General features: G+C 39.4%; 1 protein-coding gene and 1 long non-coding RNA gene across 2 annotated transcripts in view; one reads left to right on the top strand and one right to left on the bottom strand.

Moving 5' to 3' along the window:
* Positions 1-1722: 1722 nt before the first annotated feature.
* Positions 1723-19442, bottom strand: ampd3b (adenosine monophosphate deaminase 3b). The gene is made up of 16 exons (XM_073472219.1): positions 19213-19442; positions 15545-15608; positions 10966-11188; positions 10684-10855; positions 9894-10059; positions 8120-8339; positions 7790-7919; positions 6971-7165; positions 6544-6675; positions 6128-6291; positions 5535-5661; positions 5246-5409; positions 4412-4532; positions 3625-3798; positions 3422-3532; positions 1723-2534 (listed from the first exon to the last, which is right to left on the bottom strand). Exons 2-16 carry the CDS (start codon positions 15600-15602, stop codon positions 2358-2360), a joined length of 2334 nt encoding a protein of 777 aa, XP_073328320.1. The 5' UTR covers positions 15603-15608; positions 19213-19442; the 3' UTR covers positions 1723-2357.
* The window catches only part of LOC141001214 (uncharacterized), a 42642-nt gene continuing 29390 nt past the window's right edge, over positions 7011-20262 (top strand). Inside the window, exons 1-2 of the long non-coding RNA XR_012179581.1 lie at positions 7011-7093; positions 7623-7673. This is a non-coding gene — a long non-coding RNA (uncharacterized lncRNA). The remainder of the gene's footprint in view (positions 7094-7622; positions 7674-20262) is intronic.

The raw sequence follows: 20262 nt of genomic DNA, 5'->3' as shown, positions 1-20262 counted from the left end.
AAACGGTGGAAATAAAATGTATGAATGCATGGCCCTTTAGGGCTTCCATATTCTCAAGATCTTGAATTAACTATATCGTTATCTCGGGAAAACAAAGTTTCGTTATCTCGAGAAAATTATTCCGTTGTTTCGGGAAAATGGCAGTTGTTATTTCGAGATAATAACTCGAGATCTCAAGAAAACAAATGAAATTAACTCGTTATCACGGGAAAACGGTGAAAATAAAATGTATGAATGCATGGCCCTTTAGGGCTTCCGTACAAACAGAGTTAAGTTGAAGTTGCTGCAATACAGCTTATGGCCTTCAGTGGCAGCACTGAGCAGCTCTGTGGTCGGTGGCGTTCGTGGATGAGATGCACGAGGAAGACCGTCTGGCCATTACACTACTCCACCTAAAGGTCGACCTGACACCGTCTCCTGTTGAGATGTTCACCTTTCCTCCGGTGAGCTCGTATTTTCCGAAGTGTATGAGCATTAAATACGTGAAATGGGTTAATTAACATTTGCAGCCCTAAAAGAGAAAGCTACAGTGGCTACTTGAACTGTCTGGGATCAGCGCTAAGCTAATTGCTATCAAACCACTGGCACCTGTTGGGTTGACATCTTCCTGGCGGGAGCAGCGACCATCTTCATTACAAAGAAGCTTTCCCCGGCCAGGGCTGGTAACTAGCTAGCTTAAATATTCATAGCCAGACAGTGTAGCTAATTAGCTACTTTAAAATGTGTAAAATGAAACTCTCAGGGTTCACCTGTGGTTGACAATGTTTTTGTTGGACTGACAAAGTTCAACTGTTTTTTTTGTTTGTTTATTTTCCCCCATTTACCATATTACTTTTGATGTTCATGATTTATCAAAAGGAACTGATCAACTAGCTAATAAAAACAAACCGATATACGAAGCTAGCCTCAACATTGGGGATGCACAGTAAACCCTACTGAACAGGTGTCATGTTGGCAATTTCAAATAAACCTTACTTAACAGTGGATAAAGATTGTCAACACAAGTTACATTTACATGAGGGAGAAATAATTAATGTTCAATCATTGTTTGTTCTTTTAGAACCAAAGTACACACTTAATGCAACTTGGCTATAATAGCTTTACATTTCTCATGCTTTCACTAACGGACCAATTTAACTTTCTATATGAAAATTTAACACTGGCTAGGTTCCTTAAAACATTGAATAGGATACCAAATAAGATGCAGTTAATAAAAGACAGTATAATTTATCGCCTTTTCAAGATGCTGGAAATAGGTGCTTGTAAAGAAACAAATGGTTAGCACCATGTACAGCTGCAATGATTGATTCAATCATCAAGGAGCTGTCAAAAAGTTATCAGTAATTCTCTGATTCTAGCTTCTTAAATGTAAATATTTTATTTATAACAGTAAACTGAATATCTTTGGGTTGTGGACAACACAAGACATGTGAAGACGTCATGTTGGGCTTTGAAAAACACCAGTATTTCTGACATGTTGTTGAACAACTAATTGATTAATGGAGAAAATAATTGACAAGTTACTCAATGGTGAAGGTTTGTTAATTGCTGCCCTAGCACTGTCATAAATGTCTGAAGGGGAAATTGCCTCTTGCATGTTGCCAGCAGATTACTACTCACTAACACTGAGGTAGGTATTTCCAAGTATGAGGGTCCGTTACTAGTTCTACTCACTTTGCGTAAATGTATCATCATGGACATCCACGAGAAAAACAAGAAGCATTGACTGTTCTGCAGCCTTTATTTACACATGAAAAACTATGAAAAATGAAAAACATAAAAAAGAAAATAACTCTAATCAGTCTTTTCACAGTTGTGAGTCTAACAGGGGTTTGTGATACGGATATCACGACAAAGCTCTCACAAAACTAGTTTTAATTCTTGGTCACACCTGTCAGTGAGTATTTGTCTGACAGTGTGAAAAGGAGTATCTGACCGTAGCATTAAATTGGTCTTTTTTTCTACATTACATTTCTGTTCTATAGTCTTTTTGTAACATGTATGTGCAAGTGACAGAAAAGTAGAAAGAAAATCAGTTCCTTTCCAAAGAACTTCTGAATGTGTCAAATCTAAATCAGGCTTTGTGGCTGATGCCCTTTCATATATCAGAATCCACAAGTACACTTCACACCCTTAAAAAGAAAATAAACCTTTATCACAATAAAATGTGGCACACGGTGATTGGCAAAGTTTAGAGATACAGCTTAAAATTCAGTCCAAAAATCAAGTTTTTCTCATGCTGCATGGTTGACCATGCCAGATTTCTGCACCAAGTAAGAAAAATGCATGTGGCATCTGACCTATGCCCCTTCATCCCTGAGAACATGCTCAGGCCCAGTTTGTGCTGCCATGGTCAATCACTCACATGGGCTAGTGCCAACATCTGCCTTCACTGCATCCACAAGAAAACTGAGCTCATTGCACAGTGTCTCGTGGCGGTAAGACATGCGGATCTGTGCCACGTTTGTCCTCCGAATATCGTTACCCTCTGGTCCGTCCTGAAGGTAGTTGGAACCAATGAAGTGTTTCTTCTCCTGTAGGTGAAAAAAAAAATTAAGAGCAGATATTGCACAGATGTGTTAATCCTTTCAGTGTGTGGCAAGCTCTTTTTAGGTAACTAGCATGGGACATGGGCGGTAACAGTTGTGTATATGAATTGTTGATCTCTCTGTTTGTGGACAAGCTGTGCAAAAATTTTGTTAGCTTATAGCGTGACTGAATAATTTTCAGTAATTTTTTGACTTTTTGGGGTATTGAGGTTGCAAATGTACTGAACAAGTGCTTCTCATTAAAATGTATCCAGTGTAGTCGAATTTAAAGGCCAAGTGTGTAGGATTTAGCAAGCTCTATTGGCTTGATGGCTGCCTGCAAAGTTTTATAAAGCTAGTCATGTTAGCTGACTGTAATTGAAATAAGCAGAGGAGTGATGGGAAATACATCAGTAGGCGTGTAATAGTGTCATCTTTGTTGATGAAGGTTCTCAGTCATCCAGGTCATGGTAATTCTAAGTGCTGTATCGTAGGCAACTGGACTTGTTTCAGTTTCTTGAAGACGTTTCACCTTTCATCCAAGAGGCTTCTTCAGTTCTGACTAGCTGGAGGGGAGTTGCAGGCTTTTAAACTCTGTGTGGGAGTGTCCTTACAGAGTTGTTAAGGACATGTGTGAGTTCTGAGTTTCAGAGTCGTTAGGGACACTTGTGGGCCGTTGACCCAACCAGCATTCGTGTGGGTTGCTAGGGCTAGGTGAGCCCAGGTGTAAATGGTTGTTAAGCTGTCTGGGGAGGGAAGTTAGTACTGCATTGTACACACTGTGAAACAAGTCCAGTTGCCTATGATATAACACTTAGAGTGTCATCTTTCTTCACCTTTTCTATTCCTAAAACCCAGTTATGTTACTAATTGAGCAAAAAAGTTGGACTTACCTGATGTGAGAGTCCGCTCTGCAACACACTGTTTCTGGCGATCTCACACAAATCACAAGTGCTCAGCTTCCACAGCTGGGCTGCAATGGCATACTCCTCCATCAAGGCCTCCTGAAAGGGTTCAGAGAGTTGAATTATCAAGAACTTTGTGGGGATAACATAAATTGTCATATCTGATCCCTTCTTGTTCTTGTTGTTTTGACCTTGGTGTAGTGGAACTGCATGGGGTCGTCGGTGGACAGCGACACACACAGGCCTTTCTGCAGAAACTCTCGTAGAGGATTCTTGGAGTACTCCAGGAAGAGGCTGTTGTTGCTCAGTGGGGACATGGCGATCGGGACCTGGGCCAGGTAGTACAGGTACTGCAACACTGGACTCTGGGGAGGGGGAGGAGGTATAGACACCAAAGTAATATGAGTAATGCTATGGATTAGTTTGATGGGTGACTGGTGAAAGTGAAATCTTAGGTTGAAGGAATAATTAAAATCAATATAAATGTCTCATGGGGTACTGCTAAGTGATCAATAGCATAATGATTCAGCTTATATCTAGTTCATGACTGTTCTTACAATTGATGGACAACTGCAAGTGATAGATTTTAGGGTAACCGTCAGCAGTAACCGCAAATTGTTTTGATTGAACAGCTGAACTACAAACAGTGTTTTTCACTGGGGATGAAAACAGAAAAGAGTGCCACCTACAGAAATGAACATCACATTTAAGCAAGTTTATGAATTAAAACGACTTTCTCCAATCTCAGAATTTAGAGAACAGTGATTTTTTCCTGTGTCCTTCTGTCATTGATATTTCAGCCAGCATCTGCCTAATCTGTGGTTGCTTCTAAGATGAAGTGTTAAGATTAAAAAAGCAAACCTTCGTTGGTTAGCACTTTACTACTTGGTATCTTTGTTCTTGGGAGTAAATATCATCTATGGTATCGGCATTCAAAGATGTTGAGTATTAAACCCAAATATGAATTCAGGACTGCACCTTCTTGAGGTTGAGTCCGTGGGAGATGTTGTCGGCTGTGAGGAAGGCGCTAACCAAGTGGGTGATGGAGCCGGCCTCACCACAGTGGGGACGAAACTGGAAGGTGTTCAGTCCTCGCTCCCTGTGGAAGGACAAATAATGATGCTTTAATACCAGTAGTACAACATGTAGCATTTCACAAGGTTAAAGCTGCTCAAATTTCAAAAACGTAAAAGTTTCAAAAGTTTCAAACGTAAATGTGCACTAGTGTCTGTTTACATCAACTGGATAGCCTCAGGAGGCCTAACTAATGTAGTTCTGTATATATGATGCTTCCTCATTGGTACTTCCACCTCTAGGAGCGCTTTTGTGTAATATTTTGTGTGCAACAGTTTTAATCTTTTAGGCTCTCTGTTGCCCACCGCTAAATTACTTCACATTTAGAAGTGGGCAACAGTAATACCCTGGTGTTGAGTCTGCACTGCTGGAATTATGCAGCATAGGCAGACATGTTCAGTCTGCTTTTATGGCTTCATCCTTCTATCGATACACAACATTTTTTTCACCACTAAATACTTTTTTAAAACTGCTGGTGTTTACATTCAGGCTGTATTACAGATATGTAATAAATACAGTATAAGTTTTCTCTATGAAATCAGTGTTAGCATGTTACCCCACCACCCATATGTGCCAGGAAAACAGAAGATGGATTGGATTCTGCTCCCTAAAATCATGCACATTACCACTACTACTTTCTTGGCAAGTAACATGACTCCTAGGTGTTAATTGGATTAGCATTCAATGGCATAAATCCACGCAGGAATCTTGTTGCATGCAGAAACACGCAGGACTTACTTGCGCAGGTTGTTGAGAACCATGATGTTGGCATACATGTAGAACAGGTAGTAGGTGTAGGGAGGGTTGTCATCTGTCGTCCACGCCTCGGGCTTTGGGCTTTTGTAAGAGAACATGTGGTCGCTGTGTTTGGACTCGTCATCCACGCTGTCAAATCCTGTTACCTACAGGACAGTTGAGATAATTCCAGGACATTTGCAAAATAAATATTACACAACAATGCACATTTATTCATCAGTGCAGAAAGATGTTTGTGTGTCTGCTCAGTTTTTTTCCGAACAGTACTTACGTATTTCAAGAATACGTGTGTTGCTTTGTGCTTTTGTGGATTGACTGTAGCCTCAAAGAGGGGGAGGAAAACATTCTCCAGCATCTTGGCATAGTGTGGTACTAATTTCTTTGACCTGAAGATGTCACTGCAAGACAGAAAGGAATCAAATCAGCTCGTCATCCCATACCAACAGCACAAACATTTTTGCATTTATTTGCTTATTCAGTTAAGAAGAACAGCCTTTTGAATAATGTTATTATTCCTAACTTAATTGTGAGCCGGCAGTTTACAAGTTCAGAGCCAAAGCTTTGGCAACACTGGCATTACAATTTATCTACTCAGGATTTCTAAGTTTTTGATTTAAAAAAAAAAAGGCTAAATTTGACCCAGATATGAGGATTTAATTCAAAAATTTTAACCCTAAATGAACTACCTGTATTTCATTACTCATTAATTGAAAGAGGAAACAATATAACAATTTTGAAGAAGAGTCACTGGTTAAGTATTAACCTTTATTATGGCTTACTGTTAAAAATGATGCAACAGTGATGTTTCTTTTTTCCAAATGTCTTTCTTTAGGCCTATTTAAATGGCTCTCACTGAGCACTTACTAGATCCTTGGAATCTGGATCATCCATCTCATGTTGGGTGAGTGGACCTTATGCTGGATGAACCAGTTTGCTAGGTTCTCCCACTCGCTGGCAGAGCGGCCGTAAATCGACAGACGGGGCTCAGCATGCTGGTACTTGCTCTCCTCCAGCTCTTTGGCAACTTCCTGAAACAGGAAGTTGGTGATGTTTCTTGATAAAGCAGAAGCAACTCACTGGACTGATAACATAATTCGAAGTCACTTCCTTCTAATGTCTTAATACCAACAAAGCAAGTGTACTTTATGCTCCAAAGAACAAACATGAAGTGACGACTCTTATTCTTAGCTTCATCCAACTCATCTCATTAAACCGGATGAACTGGAAACACAGGTGTCCAGGGTCTTTAAGTGACATTAGTGCTTTAAGTCATACTACACCTTGATGAGACGTGCAAAATATTCTCCTTTGATGTAGTTGTCTGTTTTCAAGTAAATCTCTCGCAGTTCGCTGGCTCCCACGGGGTTGTACTTGGAGTTGAACTTGTCAAAACGATGAAATGTTTGTCTTCCCTAGGAGAGTAAATCGTGCGAGAGAGTGAATCGTATGTACTGATGATCACATTCTCATTCCAACATAGTGACTGTATTGATTATTTTCAGATTACACATTAGGAGGAACTTGCATGGAACATAGAAAATGATTGCATAACACCATATGAAATGTATAAACAACCATAATTGCATCCTTGTGTCAGTAAGCACAGGTTAACGAAATGAGCTGTGACTTTTGAAAATGACGAATTGATTCTCGGGAGGCACATGGAATTATTATGTACGTCATTATGAGTTATGAATTTGTTCTTACAGCGTGCACGTCCAGAGAGTCTACGGTGAGGTCATAGGGGTCCATGCTGAGGTTGTTGAAGACTTCCTTGAGTGTGATCTTCTTACCGCCCTTCTCCAAGACCACGCGATCTGCCTCTGTCTGGTACGAGGCCTTTATAAATTTCAGCAGATGCTTTTGATTCATGCAAGCAGCAGCATGTATGTGTGTGTCCACCTGTGTTTGACAGAAAGCAAACAGTGACAATGTGCATTAATTTATTGGGCAACTTCCAGTAGATCCATAAACTTAAGTTTATTTAGATTGAAAGCGCTTAAGTTAAAAATAACCTCTGTTACATGATGTTTATCATATCAGCTGTAGAGATGTCTACCTTCTTTGGAATATAATGGAACTACACGGCACTTCCCAAAAATCTCTTCCCAGAAATCATGACCAAGTTACTCAAGATATTCCACAGACCTTGTTGTGAGCAGTTTAATGTAGGAACTATTTCCTTTCTGCCAAACTTAACCCGCCATCTGTATCACTGTGCAGAAGGAAATGTGCGTCTAATCATGGCAGCACAGGATGTAAACATTAATGGCGTCTTCCTCAGCTGAGCTGTAACGTTTGCTAGCATTATCTTAATCAGCTTTCTTTGCATCCTTTTCTCTATGGCCGATATCTTCAGAACTCGGCAACTCACACCAAAAACCATCTAGATGGATTGATAGCACTACAGGTAAGAGGAAAAGCATGTATTTTTGATTTTGGGGTGAACCGTCCCTTTAATGCAGAATTTCTACAATAAGTTACTAACTGCACAGTGAACTAGATGGAAGTGAAATACCAACCAACCTTTCTAACGTTGTAGAAGTCTCTGTGTGGAACACATTTTAGCTCTTTCAGCTCTGCCATTTCATTCAGCATTTCATGGAGGTAGAATTTAGAGGCCAAGAAGTTCAGCCGTCTGTGACAGTAGGTTTTCCTGTGAGGCATCAATGAAAGATCAGCACAACATTTGATGCAAGAAAATAAGAGATTCAATTTTTAGAAACTAGTTTTCAGCACCACCGGGCATACTGTCCCAACAGTTCAGGGACGGAAACCTATTCTAACTGTTGTGTGAAATATTAGTTAAAAACTGTGTAAAATGTCTATTTGACGTGTTATTAAGAGTATACTCACGTTGGGCCGTCAGCTATCATTGCAAGGACATGACTCAGGTCTATGGCAAAGGTCTCAATGTCAGGGTAAGGGAGACTGTGAGGCTGCTGTTGTTTCAGGGCCTCGGCATTGTCGTAAACATGAACTATACCATCTTTCATCTGCAGCTCGTAGTTTAGGTCCTCAGGAATACCCTCCATGGAGTACGGATCCTCCCCTTCATGAGGGGGAGGCAAGGTGTCTACAGATGATGGAAGTAAAAACAAAACGGCAAATGAGAAATAGTCATAGTCGTTTAATCTATAGAGAATGCCTTACAGTCAGAGTAAGATGGACAAAAACAGTTGTAACATCATGTGAAATATCATATTATATATTGTGTATTATACTATTTTACCATTATAAACACTTTGGGTGCAAAACAGAAGGACTTGTGCGTGTTAATGGATATAATTTTCATCATTATATTATTATATTATTATATCCTTGTGTAATTATATATTACACAAGGACATTGCATACGATATGACTAAGAAGTTTTATGTGAGGGTAAAAACACAATTATTCACAACTGTGGAATGATCAGTGTCGATAGCAGCATGTGACATGCTCTGTAAGCAGAAGTCACTATTCCAGTCAGGTTTGTGATATTACATGAAACAAGTTTTGCCACCTTAAACTTCTCAAGAAGCATTTAAGTCTATCTTTTGGTGTAAAGAAACAAAATTATGTTGATAGGGTCCCTTATCTGTGCGATATTATTTTGTAGATTTTGATGACATTTTTGCCACCAAGGGAAGACTGTGGTGGTTTTATTTTATTTATTTATTTTTATTTCTGTTGCTGAAATTTAAACTATCCTTTCATCTGTTTGTTTTAAACAAACTTCGCTTACTGTGGCTTCAGTTTTTACTAGACATGGTGAGAGTTGAGCAATAAAGTAGTTCCTCTTTTTTCTCTGTTCAGAATTTAGTTGGTTTTTGCTGCACACTGCCTAAAAACATTGTAATGTAATTGAATGTAATGTGGGGAAAAGCAGGTATTTTCTCAGACTCTCATATATGTCTGCTTGTTTCTGCTCTCAGTCTAAATTGATTTGCTAGTCTTCGATGTAAGAGTGCCAACCACTCACAGACTGTTGTCTTTATTAGGTCAGCTAATTGCGATTTACCGACAGGCAAACCAATATTTCATCCTTTTTATCTCCAGACCCAAATAGTTTTTCCTTATTTCAATCAGGTACCACCTATCTTCCATGTCTTTGGTCCTTGCACAAATAGCAGTGCAGTGTTGGTGGGGTTGGGCTTCAAATACTACAACACCCATACTGCTGCTGTTGCCATTGAGAAGAGGCCAGTCAGAAGAGCTAATCGGTAGCCAGTGTTGGAAAGCAACTAAGTTAATTTTCTCAAGTACTGTACAGTATGTACAATTTTGAGGTGCTTGCACCTTGAGAGACATAGTTAGTGTCTACCTTGAAGTTTTTATGTACACAGGCTTGTATCTCTGACTTTTTTTTTTTAATCAAAGAAACACATTTTCAAATGCAGTTTTTCAAATCTTTTGTACAGATGATTCATCTGATGGTCTGATGTCTACCCATGCTTTAATAGTGCTCCAACTTTTAGACATCAAACATTTATGTATGGGAAATATTAATGGAAATATTACTTCAGAGACCAGGGGCTCCCAAAATGGCATCTCACATTCTGCAGGGCATACAGCAGGGCATGTAAGAATACATACCAGACCAAAAATTGCAGGAATATTGACCAAGTTTTTTAAATACCCCTACCTGGAAGGACCTCATTCTCCTCCCTCCATTTCTCATTTTCGGCATTGCGGAGGAACTGGGCAGTGGTCCTGGGGAAGTGGTGGTAGGCCAACCTAGAGTATTTCTCTCTGATGAACAGCGCCCCGAGGAGACTTTTGGCTGCCTGCTCATAATCCTCTACTGTGATCTGAAAAAGTCATGGAAAAAGTTCAGGTTTTTTTTAACCAAGAAATTACTTTAAAAACAGAGTCTGTCCTTATATGTCCTTTTCAGAATTATAATAATCAATTGAAACTATGGTACTCAGCAGAATGACTGCTCTCTCTGGTGTAGCGTTACGTCAGCCTTTAAGGCAACAACTGGAAGCCATCTTGTAGATTCTCAACTCTTGAGCAACACTGGCTTTTAACAGTAGATTGCATTTCAACAACCACACAATTGGCAGTCTCAGTAATTTTGAATTCTTGTTGTTAGGCTTTATTTTTGATGACAAACCCTTTAAAGTGGGTGAAAACATGGCCTTTCCTCTGACACACTTTGACCAAACGTCTTTTCCTCCAGTATAGCTAAGAATCGAAAAATACCACATCCATTTGGTTTCCTGGTGTGAAATGACCATTGCATCTTTTCCACGACTTCAGACTTTGAGTTGTGTTTACTCTGGTTTATTTGTCTTTTTGTGCACAGCCACTTGTTTTTGTTTTAATAATGGTAGCCATTTTTGAGTACAGGAAGATGTGTGAAGCTACAGTTACATGTTCATATTATGCATAGTTGCACATCAACATGCTGGAGTATTAATACTGTTTACCCCTGCACAGTAATCTCCACTGATGGTTACTCTCTGGAAGTCTGGAAAACCCTCTGGGAGGAAAGGTTCAGGTGTGGGCGGGATTGAGGACCCCATAGCCTGGGCCCAGTCACCGCCGATGGGTATCTGCAAAGATAACGACTGCGAACGCTTCAGCATGAAATTCTTCTTCCTAATGACACATGAGAGAGGACAAATCTTACCCTCCTGACAGAGTAAAAGCTCACATAAGTATTTTCTTTTCATCAGACATATTTTATCAAACATAATTTAATTTACTACCTCTTCGCAGTCTCCTGGGACAGCTGCTCAGCCATCTCTTTCTGCAGCGCCCGCTCCCTGTCCTCATGTAGACCAATAGGACAGTCCTCTGGCACAGTGAACAGTGCAATAGCATCCTTGGTGTCTTCCTCTTTCAGAGCAGAGGCGAACACCTTCTCTGCTAGCAGACGTACCTTCTCATCCACCTCACTCATTGACATTCTTTGGAAAAGCCGTGGCATGTCTGAGGGAATTTAGAAAGATTTGGGGTTTAGTGAATGCTTTCTTGTCTTACCAGGAAAGGTTTGACCTAAATATGTGTCTTGACAGAAAGTTTTAATTGAAATGATCAGTGATGATGACTGGCCTACAGGAAATGCTTGGCCGTGCCAATTACAATTATGATTATCAGTCTTTTCCTTGTAGTTAAAATGTCAGTTCTCCTTCTGGTCCACCTCACACAGTTGAATGTAGTTTGTGGTCTTGAAACAGAATATAGATTTGAGGTAGTAACTTGGCTTTAGAATCTGAGCAACTTGCCAACATGCTGTATTTCATCACATAAATGCAATGAAATGTGGCAGCACTTAAGAGAAATAACATTAGTGGTGGCAGTAAATATAAAATACCAGCAAGATAAACATGAGACCTACAAATATGACTTAAGGGATAAACTTACCACATTTTGCAACACCTCATCCTAACTCACACCAGTAAACATGTCTTGAGTGGCTGACTTGTGTTTCAGTGCTGGCTACGTGTTCTGCCAGCGTGTCCGGCAAGTTACAGTAAACACAGTTAATCACTGTCCCGGGTCTCCAAGACTGGCAGCGTGACCTCTCAACCCCTGGGGGACTAAGGGTCACCCTTTTTGGAAACACAGTACTGGGAATGGTATGCAACACAGAGAAAACAGAAAACATCTTGCTTCCACAGCCTGCTGTTTGTCTGCTGATGGATCACTGTGCTTGAGATTGTTGATGTGAAACATCATTTTTAAGTCAATCTAGTCGCTTTAAATCCAAAAGCATGACATTATCATGCAGATTATAGGTGCTATATTAAGTATGAGTTTGTAATTTATCTCCATTAATGATTGCTTTATGCGGGGGCATGGTTTATAGAAGCTTGGTTGACAATTGTTTGCTGATTGGGTTTAAATTGATACTTTTCATTGTTGCTGCATTTTTCCATGTGGGCCTTTTAAAGGTTATATATGAGATTTTGAACATAAATATAGCAGCATAAGCAGAGAATGATGTCACTCCCTCTCAGCTATTCTAGCCTTGCTAGACAACAACACGTGCATTTGTTTTGGTTTGAGAGGCTGGTGCTCCGGTGTAATATCAAGTGGCAGTAAATGTCCTATATTTAACCTTTTAAGTTAGTCAAAATATTTTTTCTTTACGACTCGGTCTATAAGTTAGTGTATTTGCAGAAACTCTAAACCAGATCAACTTGGGAACAGTCACCTAAATTCACATGACTGTGATTTCTCTGGCTTTTACTGTAAAAGGAAAATGAATGCCCGACCCTTCTGTGGTTATATCTGCAGTTATTAGCATACCATCATTTTGGTTTCCTTGACCTTTTGGTTGGAAAAACAGTCATGTTTATTCGCCTCTCTTGCATACCCATGGCTAGAACTGGGGTCCTATTTTTAAACTTGAGACTGTGTGAATTTATATTTTGATCAGGTTTTTAGCTCTGCCTGCTTGCTTAATCCCCCTGGTGTGAAAAATAGTGTTGCTTCCAACATACCATCAGTGGTGGAGATATTTGGCTATTCAGATCACCATGTCATCGCTGTTACTAATAATATTTATGTTGCAGCTGGTGTCGGTCACTAGGCCAGTTCCAGCATCAATCCCTGTGGAGGTATTTGAATCAACAAGTACAAGACAGGATATGCAGTACTGTTGGATCAAGTAGCAAAAGTCTCCGCTGCAGACTCACCGTCACGCAACTCTATCCGTCTGAAAACTTCGAGCGCTCTTAGTGCCTCGAAGATAACACCATTAACATTTGCTCTCACATCGGCACAATTTTTTGCCTGTTACCCGGCTAGCACGTTGCTGAAGCTGTCATTCCTGATGAGCCTCTCAGTGCGTGTACACTCTGCCTACTGGAACAGCTGAGAAGCTTCTAGGTTGACCTTGACCTACATCCTTCTATTATAGAAACCTGACACATGCTGTACACGTAGCAGTCTATGTATGTCGGTAGAGTCTTTTAACATATGTAATACAATTTTGATTAATATGTCTATCTAGCCACAACTTCTTACATCAATAAAATACTTCAGTAATGCACAGTGCTTAATTTTAATAGTTTTTTTGTTTCACAGGGCACGCAGTATTGAAAAGTTAGGAATTTGATTTTACTAAAGTCTTGATAAGTATTGAATAAAGAAAACAGTAGAGAAGAATATTCCAGTTTATAGACTATTGCCTGTTTGTTTTCTAAAATATAAAATTCTGAATTTCTAAAATTTAACTGTAATACAAGCAGAGTATTTTTCCTAGTGATTGGTGCAGTAACACCCAAATGTTAATATTGTCTGAACATTTATGAGTTATGCAGTGATGTGGTTATCAGAAAAGTAATCTATCTTTTGCATATAAGGAAACCATACCTTTATGGCTGTGTTAATGATTGTTTCTATGGTTTGGGGAGCCTCAGTACCTAGCAACAATCTTCGAGCAGTTATTTGGCAACATAATAGCATACATGGTCATAGGGTAGCATGGTAACATGTTAACTTATGATATTCACATAATAAACATCAAGCTTTTTGTACTCCAGATGCCAAATATGGTTTGAAAAATCCTCTGAGAAGTCTGGAGACTTGAGTCTGGAAAAGTATGGAATTTTGAAATGGAAAATGTATAGTTGTCACAGCTGGATGCTGGCATCTTAAAATCAGGAAGTGAGTCATCCAGCAGATCTCAGTACCTTAGACCATAGACATTAAACGAACCTCTTTGTAACTGGTAATTGTCATCACATTGTATCTCAGTGTCAATACACAGCTCTGCAGAGGAAGCTTTATCTGTCTCTTACCTTCTCCTGTGGTTTTAGCCATGTTTAACTCTCTCAGTCTCTGTCTGTTGAATCAAGGCTTTCAGCTTTCAAGTGTCTGCTTTCTCTTCAAGACTCCCTAGTACTTAGGAGCTTGTGGCTCTGCTATTTTTTTATGTCGGCCACTTTGGTCATGTCTCAGAACACTTTAAATTGTTGCTGAAACCTCTTGACACTATCAAGGTGGTCTGGTCTGGTTTCTGTTTTTCTAGTATCTCTTCTTGGGTTTACACTCCCGACTGCCTGAGTCAGGATGTGCTCTGCTGTTTATGTGGCCTGGTGCCTCTATGTATAATGCAGCTGCTCGTTGTTGCTGTCTAGAGTGTCCCTCTCTATCTCTATTTTAGGGTTTCGAGAGTGTCACGGCAACAGGGGCTGCTAATCCAAGCTGGCATGTCACAACTGTCTGCTAACACGTGAGCCGCTATCCGTGAGATGCGGCAATGAGGAGGGACTTAAATACTCTGGTTCTAAGTTAATATTTAGGCCGTGGGAAAGTATATTTGAAAAACTCTTAATAATTCCCAAATTACAACGTTAACTTTGGCAGCTGGCCATGTATTTGAAGACAGAAGGGCCATTTACTGAATGTAAACAATCCAGTAATTCCCAAAGCAAACAACCCCAACAAGTCTTTGTGGTTTGGCTAGCATGTAAGGTATAAGCAGCTACAACCAGTGTGTTTACTGCAGAAAATTTACTATAACGCCTGTAACTAATTTATTTAACAACTAAATTAATTAAAAATTGTTGGCCGTGTTGAAGAGGTGTGTTTTTAGGGATTTCTTGAATGTGTTTTTGGGGAGTGAGTTCCAGAGGGTGGGAGCAGCAGTAGGAAAGGCTTAAGTAAGGTACTTGGTTCTGATGGGGGGGTCAGAGTGTGCCGGTGGAGGAGGATATTTGCGGTGTTGTCCTTTGACAAATGAAAAAACGTTTCAGAAGAAAACTAGTTGAACCTGTATGTGTGGGTGGCATAAAATCATGTGTCCACAAAGCTGTTTGTCAAGGCTTTTGTTACAGTTGTGACCCACTTTCTACCTTGATGGATAATGTGGGTTCGTGTAGAGATTTCCCTCTTGGTTTACTGTTTAATTGTTCTGATCAAGGTAAAACCCACTGAAGCTGTTTCCTGAAATATAATTCTTTAATACAGTTGTATTCAGACTTCACTACATATAACTCAAAGTCATTGTAGCTTTTCATGACATGTTGCCAGCTGATGACATTCAAACATTTTCCTTGTCAGTACTGGGTAGTATGATGAGACAATGGAAGAAGAATGTGCAGTAGTGTTGTACAGTTTAATCTTTGTCCAGGATCAATGATGGTGTTTTTTTTTTTTGGCACTTTGATTCGTGAACTGTGTTAACAGATGCATACTGAACTGTGTTATAACAGCATGTTGGTTAACATGAAGTCAGAGTACTTGTGCTACTTGAATGAGACCATTGTTTGTTGTTGTGTAGGAATTGGTATGTCCCTGTGTGAACTGTGTTCATGCACTGGATTATTTACTCACCTTTCCCAAGGCAGGGTGTGGACTGCTGCTTACAAAGGGGCGTGTCCCTTTTCTTCATTTTGATCTGCGTTGACACAAGAGACAAAAAGTAGTGAGTAAAAATTTAAATAATCCACTGTTTGTTGAGTGGTGGAGTAGTAACCCAGAGATGAATTCTGAGTCAACTGGTAGAGTTTGTCCACAGAACAAAAGTAAGGTAGTAAATAAGGGGCTCTAAAGTTGTACTGTCCTGTTCACTAGCCTTTGTTTCATCCACCAAGGAGGTTATATGTAATCGTTTTTCCTTTTTTTGTTTGTTTGTTTGTTGCTTTGTTTGTCAGTAGGATTACATGATCACTACTGAACAGATTTCCCCAAAACTTGGATGTAGGAAGGGTCTCAGCCCAGAATAGACCCCATTACTTGGTGTTGATTCAGATAAAGGCACAGATCCATTAATTTTTCTAACTTTCTTTCAGGGAATACAGCATGGATCTTGATGTAGAAAATCAGGCTTTTTAGGTTGCTTGTATCTATGAGTGAGTACAAAGGGGGGAGAACTTTGGCGGAGGTATGCTCGCTACTGACTGCCATTCTACTGTAGTTTATCAGTGATTTTTTTTTTTTTCAGACTGTTCCTTTCATCTCTTTCTGAAAAGGTGAAATATGAGTGTAAAATCTGAGAACGCCCTAGTTCTTATCAAGATTATTGTGTTAGCAGTCATCACCAACTGCTCCGTTGAAGTTTGGAGTGTGCCTATGGCTAAGTTTGTTGTTAGCTGTTGAATGCTCATTAAATATGTTTCATCTTGATTACAGTTTTGACATCCTCACATTTTATTGCCTTGTGCAGTCGATAAAAACTAAACATAGAATACTGGCAGAAAACCCCCAGTATCATATTTAAGCTTCTCGGACAAGAAAAGAAAAACCATCAATGGAACAAGACATTGTCAAAAATGAGGTGAATTCTCAGCTCCTTATTTAGGCAATGTTTGACTGGTGCTAAAGTTGTGAAGAGTCAGATTGCAAAAGAATTTAGATAAATATTGAATATGAAGCAGGAGCCGAATGCAGCCAAGTGTTTTAAAAGAACAGATTTATTCCGTGCAGGTGGGAACTGCAAGTGAGAAATGTTTGGTGTTGCAGTGGTGTTAAGTTGCCAAAATGCTCAGATAACTGCCTTGATTCTGAGGCTTTGCACAGCACTTGCCCACGCAACATGTGTTTATAATGATAGACCTGCTGGAGGGTCAGCAGAGTTAAGGGGATTAAAGTGCAGTTCAGGTCCTTCCACGAAACAGACGCACACACACCACTCTCAGTCATAATACTGTAAACAGCAGAAGCACATTTCCTGCACTGCATTGAATACTCAGACATTCAGAGAGAAAAGTGTCCATTTTAGTTGTTTATCCTTATTTTCAGTTTTACATTTTTGATTCATGTTGGAACCTTGTGTATTTAGAATTATTCCTATACAATGTGAGAAATCTATGTTTTGTTTCATGCTAATATCCTTAGGCTAAGAAAATGTAACACATAAAAAGTAGAAAGAAAAAAAAAAATTTTTTTGTTTTCGCGCTGGATACAAGAAGTTATGTCAACATTGGCCAGAACTTTCCACGTAATACAAAAAAAGAAGATTTTGAGCCACAAGATGGATTTTATTTTAAGACACAAGGTGGACATATTTGGCTAAAGCCTTCAAAGCCCATTCCCAATAGGGCCCCAAGAATTCAGGCTTTTTTTTCTTTTAATAACCTTTTCTGCACAATAATCACGCAAAGCTGCAGATAATTGTTTGCTTTAGGGGATTACCCACAATTTCCTCCTTTGTTTTAACATGTAAAAAGCTGGAATATCAGGATGAAAGAGATGGCCTGGACAGAACAAGTTTATCAGATTCGGCACGTAGGAGAAAGCACTGGTTCTTCCTTTTATAAAAAGGCACGATTGTGTCGTTTATTTAGGTTGTTCTTCAGAAAGTGAGCAACAAAAGCATTATTTTGTTCATCTAGAAATGGAAGCCTTTCATTTGAATTTACCCTGAAATTTATCTAATGAACGCAATCTGTGATCTCTCAAATTGTTGGCCCATTCGGAGCCCTTGCAGCCTCACTCAGACACTTGTGATGATCACCAGTGAAAATGAAAGTCAGTGTGGGTTCAGTTCTTCGGTCTGTAGGTTGAGATCAAGTCTGGGTGTTGAACTACTAGTGTGACTAAATTGTGACTAAACAGTGTGCGATGTTATTTGTCCGATTAAGTATACAACTTTGAGGTGAATGGCACTTGTGAGAGAAGAAAAATCAGAAAAGAGAAACCCAGGCTGGCTGGCAGTTGGTTGAGAAAGTTTCACATGAAACACTGCGTTGGTTTTGGAATTTCCTGTTTTTTTTCCTGTCTGAAGAATGTATACAAAGCTAAATATTACAATATTGATTTACGCAGCTCTTTTGCATGTCTGAAGCGTCTGCAGCACTGGCTTACTGACAATGTCAGTGTGAACAGGGTTATATTTAGATATTCAAATTTTCCTAAATGTAAAACCTCCAAAGCTACAGTGGCAGCTGACATCGTTTGAGGGTTTGGAAAGTTTACTAATGATACGACTTTGGCTTAAAAGCTACAGGATCTGCATGTGTCTGCTTGTCTCAGCCTTGAGGGAGTCATTTCAGATCAGTAGATATCACAGATGTATTTGGTCAACAGTGTAGATACTTAAAGATACAGGCAATGCAAGCAGTCTTAATAATGCGTTTCTGTGATAACCCCACTCAATACAGCAGCAGTCAATCCAGTAGCTATAGAAGAGCATACATCCAGTTGCAGGGCACTCTTCTCATGTGTACGCACAAGTGCATGTTTAGGCTTGTTGTTCAGGCACAACTGCACAGCAAGTTCTGGCCTGCATTTGCCAGCCATAAATATTTTTTCTGAATTACTAATTTAAACATTACTTAATCAAATGCATTTAGTTGTCTGTTATTGCATTTCGGTAAACCTAAGTGTTAGCTTACAGCGTAATGAAATGAACAAGTAAAAATGATGTGAATGTCATTTAATTCTACTTTTTGGAAGGTAATTTTCACCCAATCTTTACAACACATAGTCTGCACCTCTGATTTGTTTTTCACACCATACATTGGACATGCCATATTCATCACATCACATTCATACCTGTCGGAATTTCCTGGTCTCTAATGAACCTGATCTTGCTTATCTCGGGACTGTGTAAACAAGAAGAATACACTTGCACAAACGTGAGCAGATTTTACTGAACAAACAAAACTGAGGCGAAAAACCCAGCAACTTTTTAGGTGTGAACAGTTGTACAGTGTTAACCACAGTACAACTGCATCTCTTGATATTTATTGTCCCTGAAGTGAAACAACTACAAAATATTCAGATTCTATTCTAATATGCATGAATACTTTCTTATCTGTAAAACTGATGAGGTGCATCTTTACTTTACAAAATTTGCTCTGTATCAACCTCCAGGGTAAAATACAGCTCTGGTATTTCTCTTAGCAGATAACACCATACATAGTAGGTTAAGTGCTAGAAAGAATGCAAGAGTGATGAAAATGATAAGCCGTGACTAAAGATAGAAGAGCTATGAAGCTAAGAAGAGCAAAGAGGAAAAACTCACGTTCAAAGAATCGTTGTGACAGCAGTGTACTTACTGTTTGCAGGGTGGTGGACAATGTAAACACCTCTTGGGACTGTAGAGACCCTTATTAGGAGTCACAGGACGGGACTTGTCAGAGCAGCTTCTTCCAGCATGCAGAGGTAAAACCGGTTTACCCTTTCACTGCCAGTCTGTGCAACGGGTGTGCAACTGGAATTAAAATGTTTACTATGCTCAGTAAGTTTGAGGAAGTGATCTGCATCAGTGTTGCACAGTGCAGTAGAGGAAGTGCTGGAGGAAGCTTGTATCGTATTAGTACTTCTGCCCCTGTTAAAGTGCGTGTAAACTTTTTTTGGCCACACCCCTCATTGTTCATTCAGGATGTATGCGCAGTTCCTTGAGCAGGCAAAGTCTAACCTTTTAGAGGATACGAAATCTGCTTCAAGACCTGTATCAGATAGTACTTATAGAAAGAGGTATTTAAATATTAGGTGGAGCCTTTTTCTTTTAAAAGGTTATAGTGTCCTCTGTCTAAGTAGAGATGGAAGTTTGACAATTCCAGAAGAGTAAACTGGTAAAGTGCATTAAATTAGAGAGATCTAGGGGGTGACAAGGAATCATTAGAGAAAACTTGTACTTTTAAACTTAAATTAGTTTTGCCCAAGTTGCTGTGACAAGGTAATGAATGCTAATGAACATAAGTGGTACAAATCAGTCAGTGTTTGGCTACCTACAGAATCCTATGCATATTGGGACTTGAGTTGGTTTTAGAGTGGTGGAGTAAGGCTTAGAACACCACCATCTGGACAGTCAAGGAAAATCCTCCATCCCTCTCATGACCTTTGTATGGCTAGACTTTTTCATTGGAACAATAATTCTGGAAATATAGTATTTGAGATTATAGTATTTTATGATATTTCAATAAATACACTGGTAAAATAAAATTACAATGACGTGACTCTGAAGTTACTGCATTTGTAAAGGTTTTGGTCGCCTTATGATCAGAAAACAGTTACATTACTGTAACGGATGGTGTATGGGTCCAAATGCAGCACACAGGAAACCAGGAATTGTGACTTTGGGAGTTTAAAATTGACTGTGAGGC

This window comes from Pagrus major, chromosome 8 (assembly GCF_040436345.1).
Source record: "Pagrus major chromosome 8, Pma_NU_1.0".
In the NCBI taxonomy this organism is placed as follows: Eukaryota; Metazoa; Chordata; class Actinopteri; order Spariformes; family Sparidae; genus Pagrus; species Pagrus major.
Note: the sequence above shows the minus strand (reverse complement) of the source record. Positions and strands in the feature narration are given on the sequence as shown.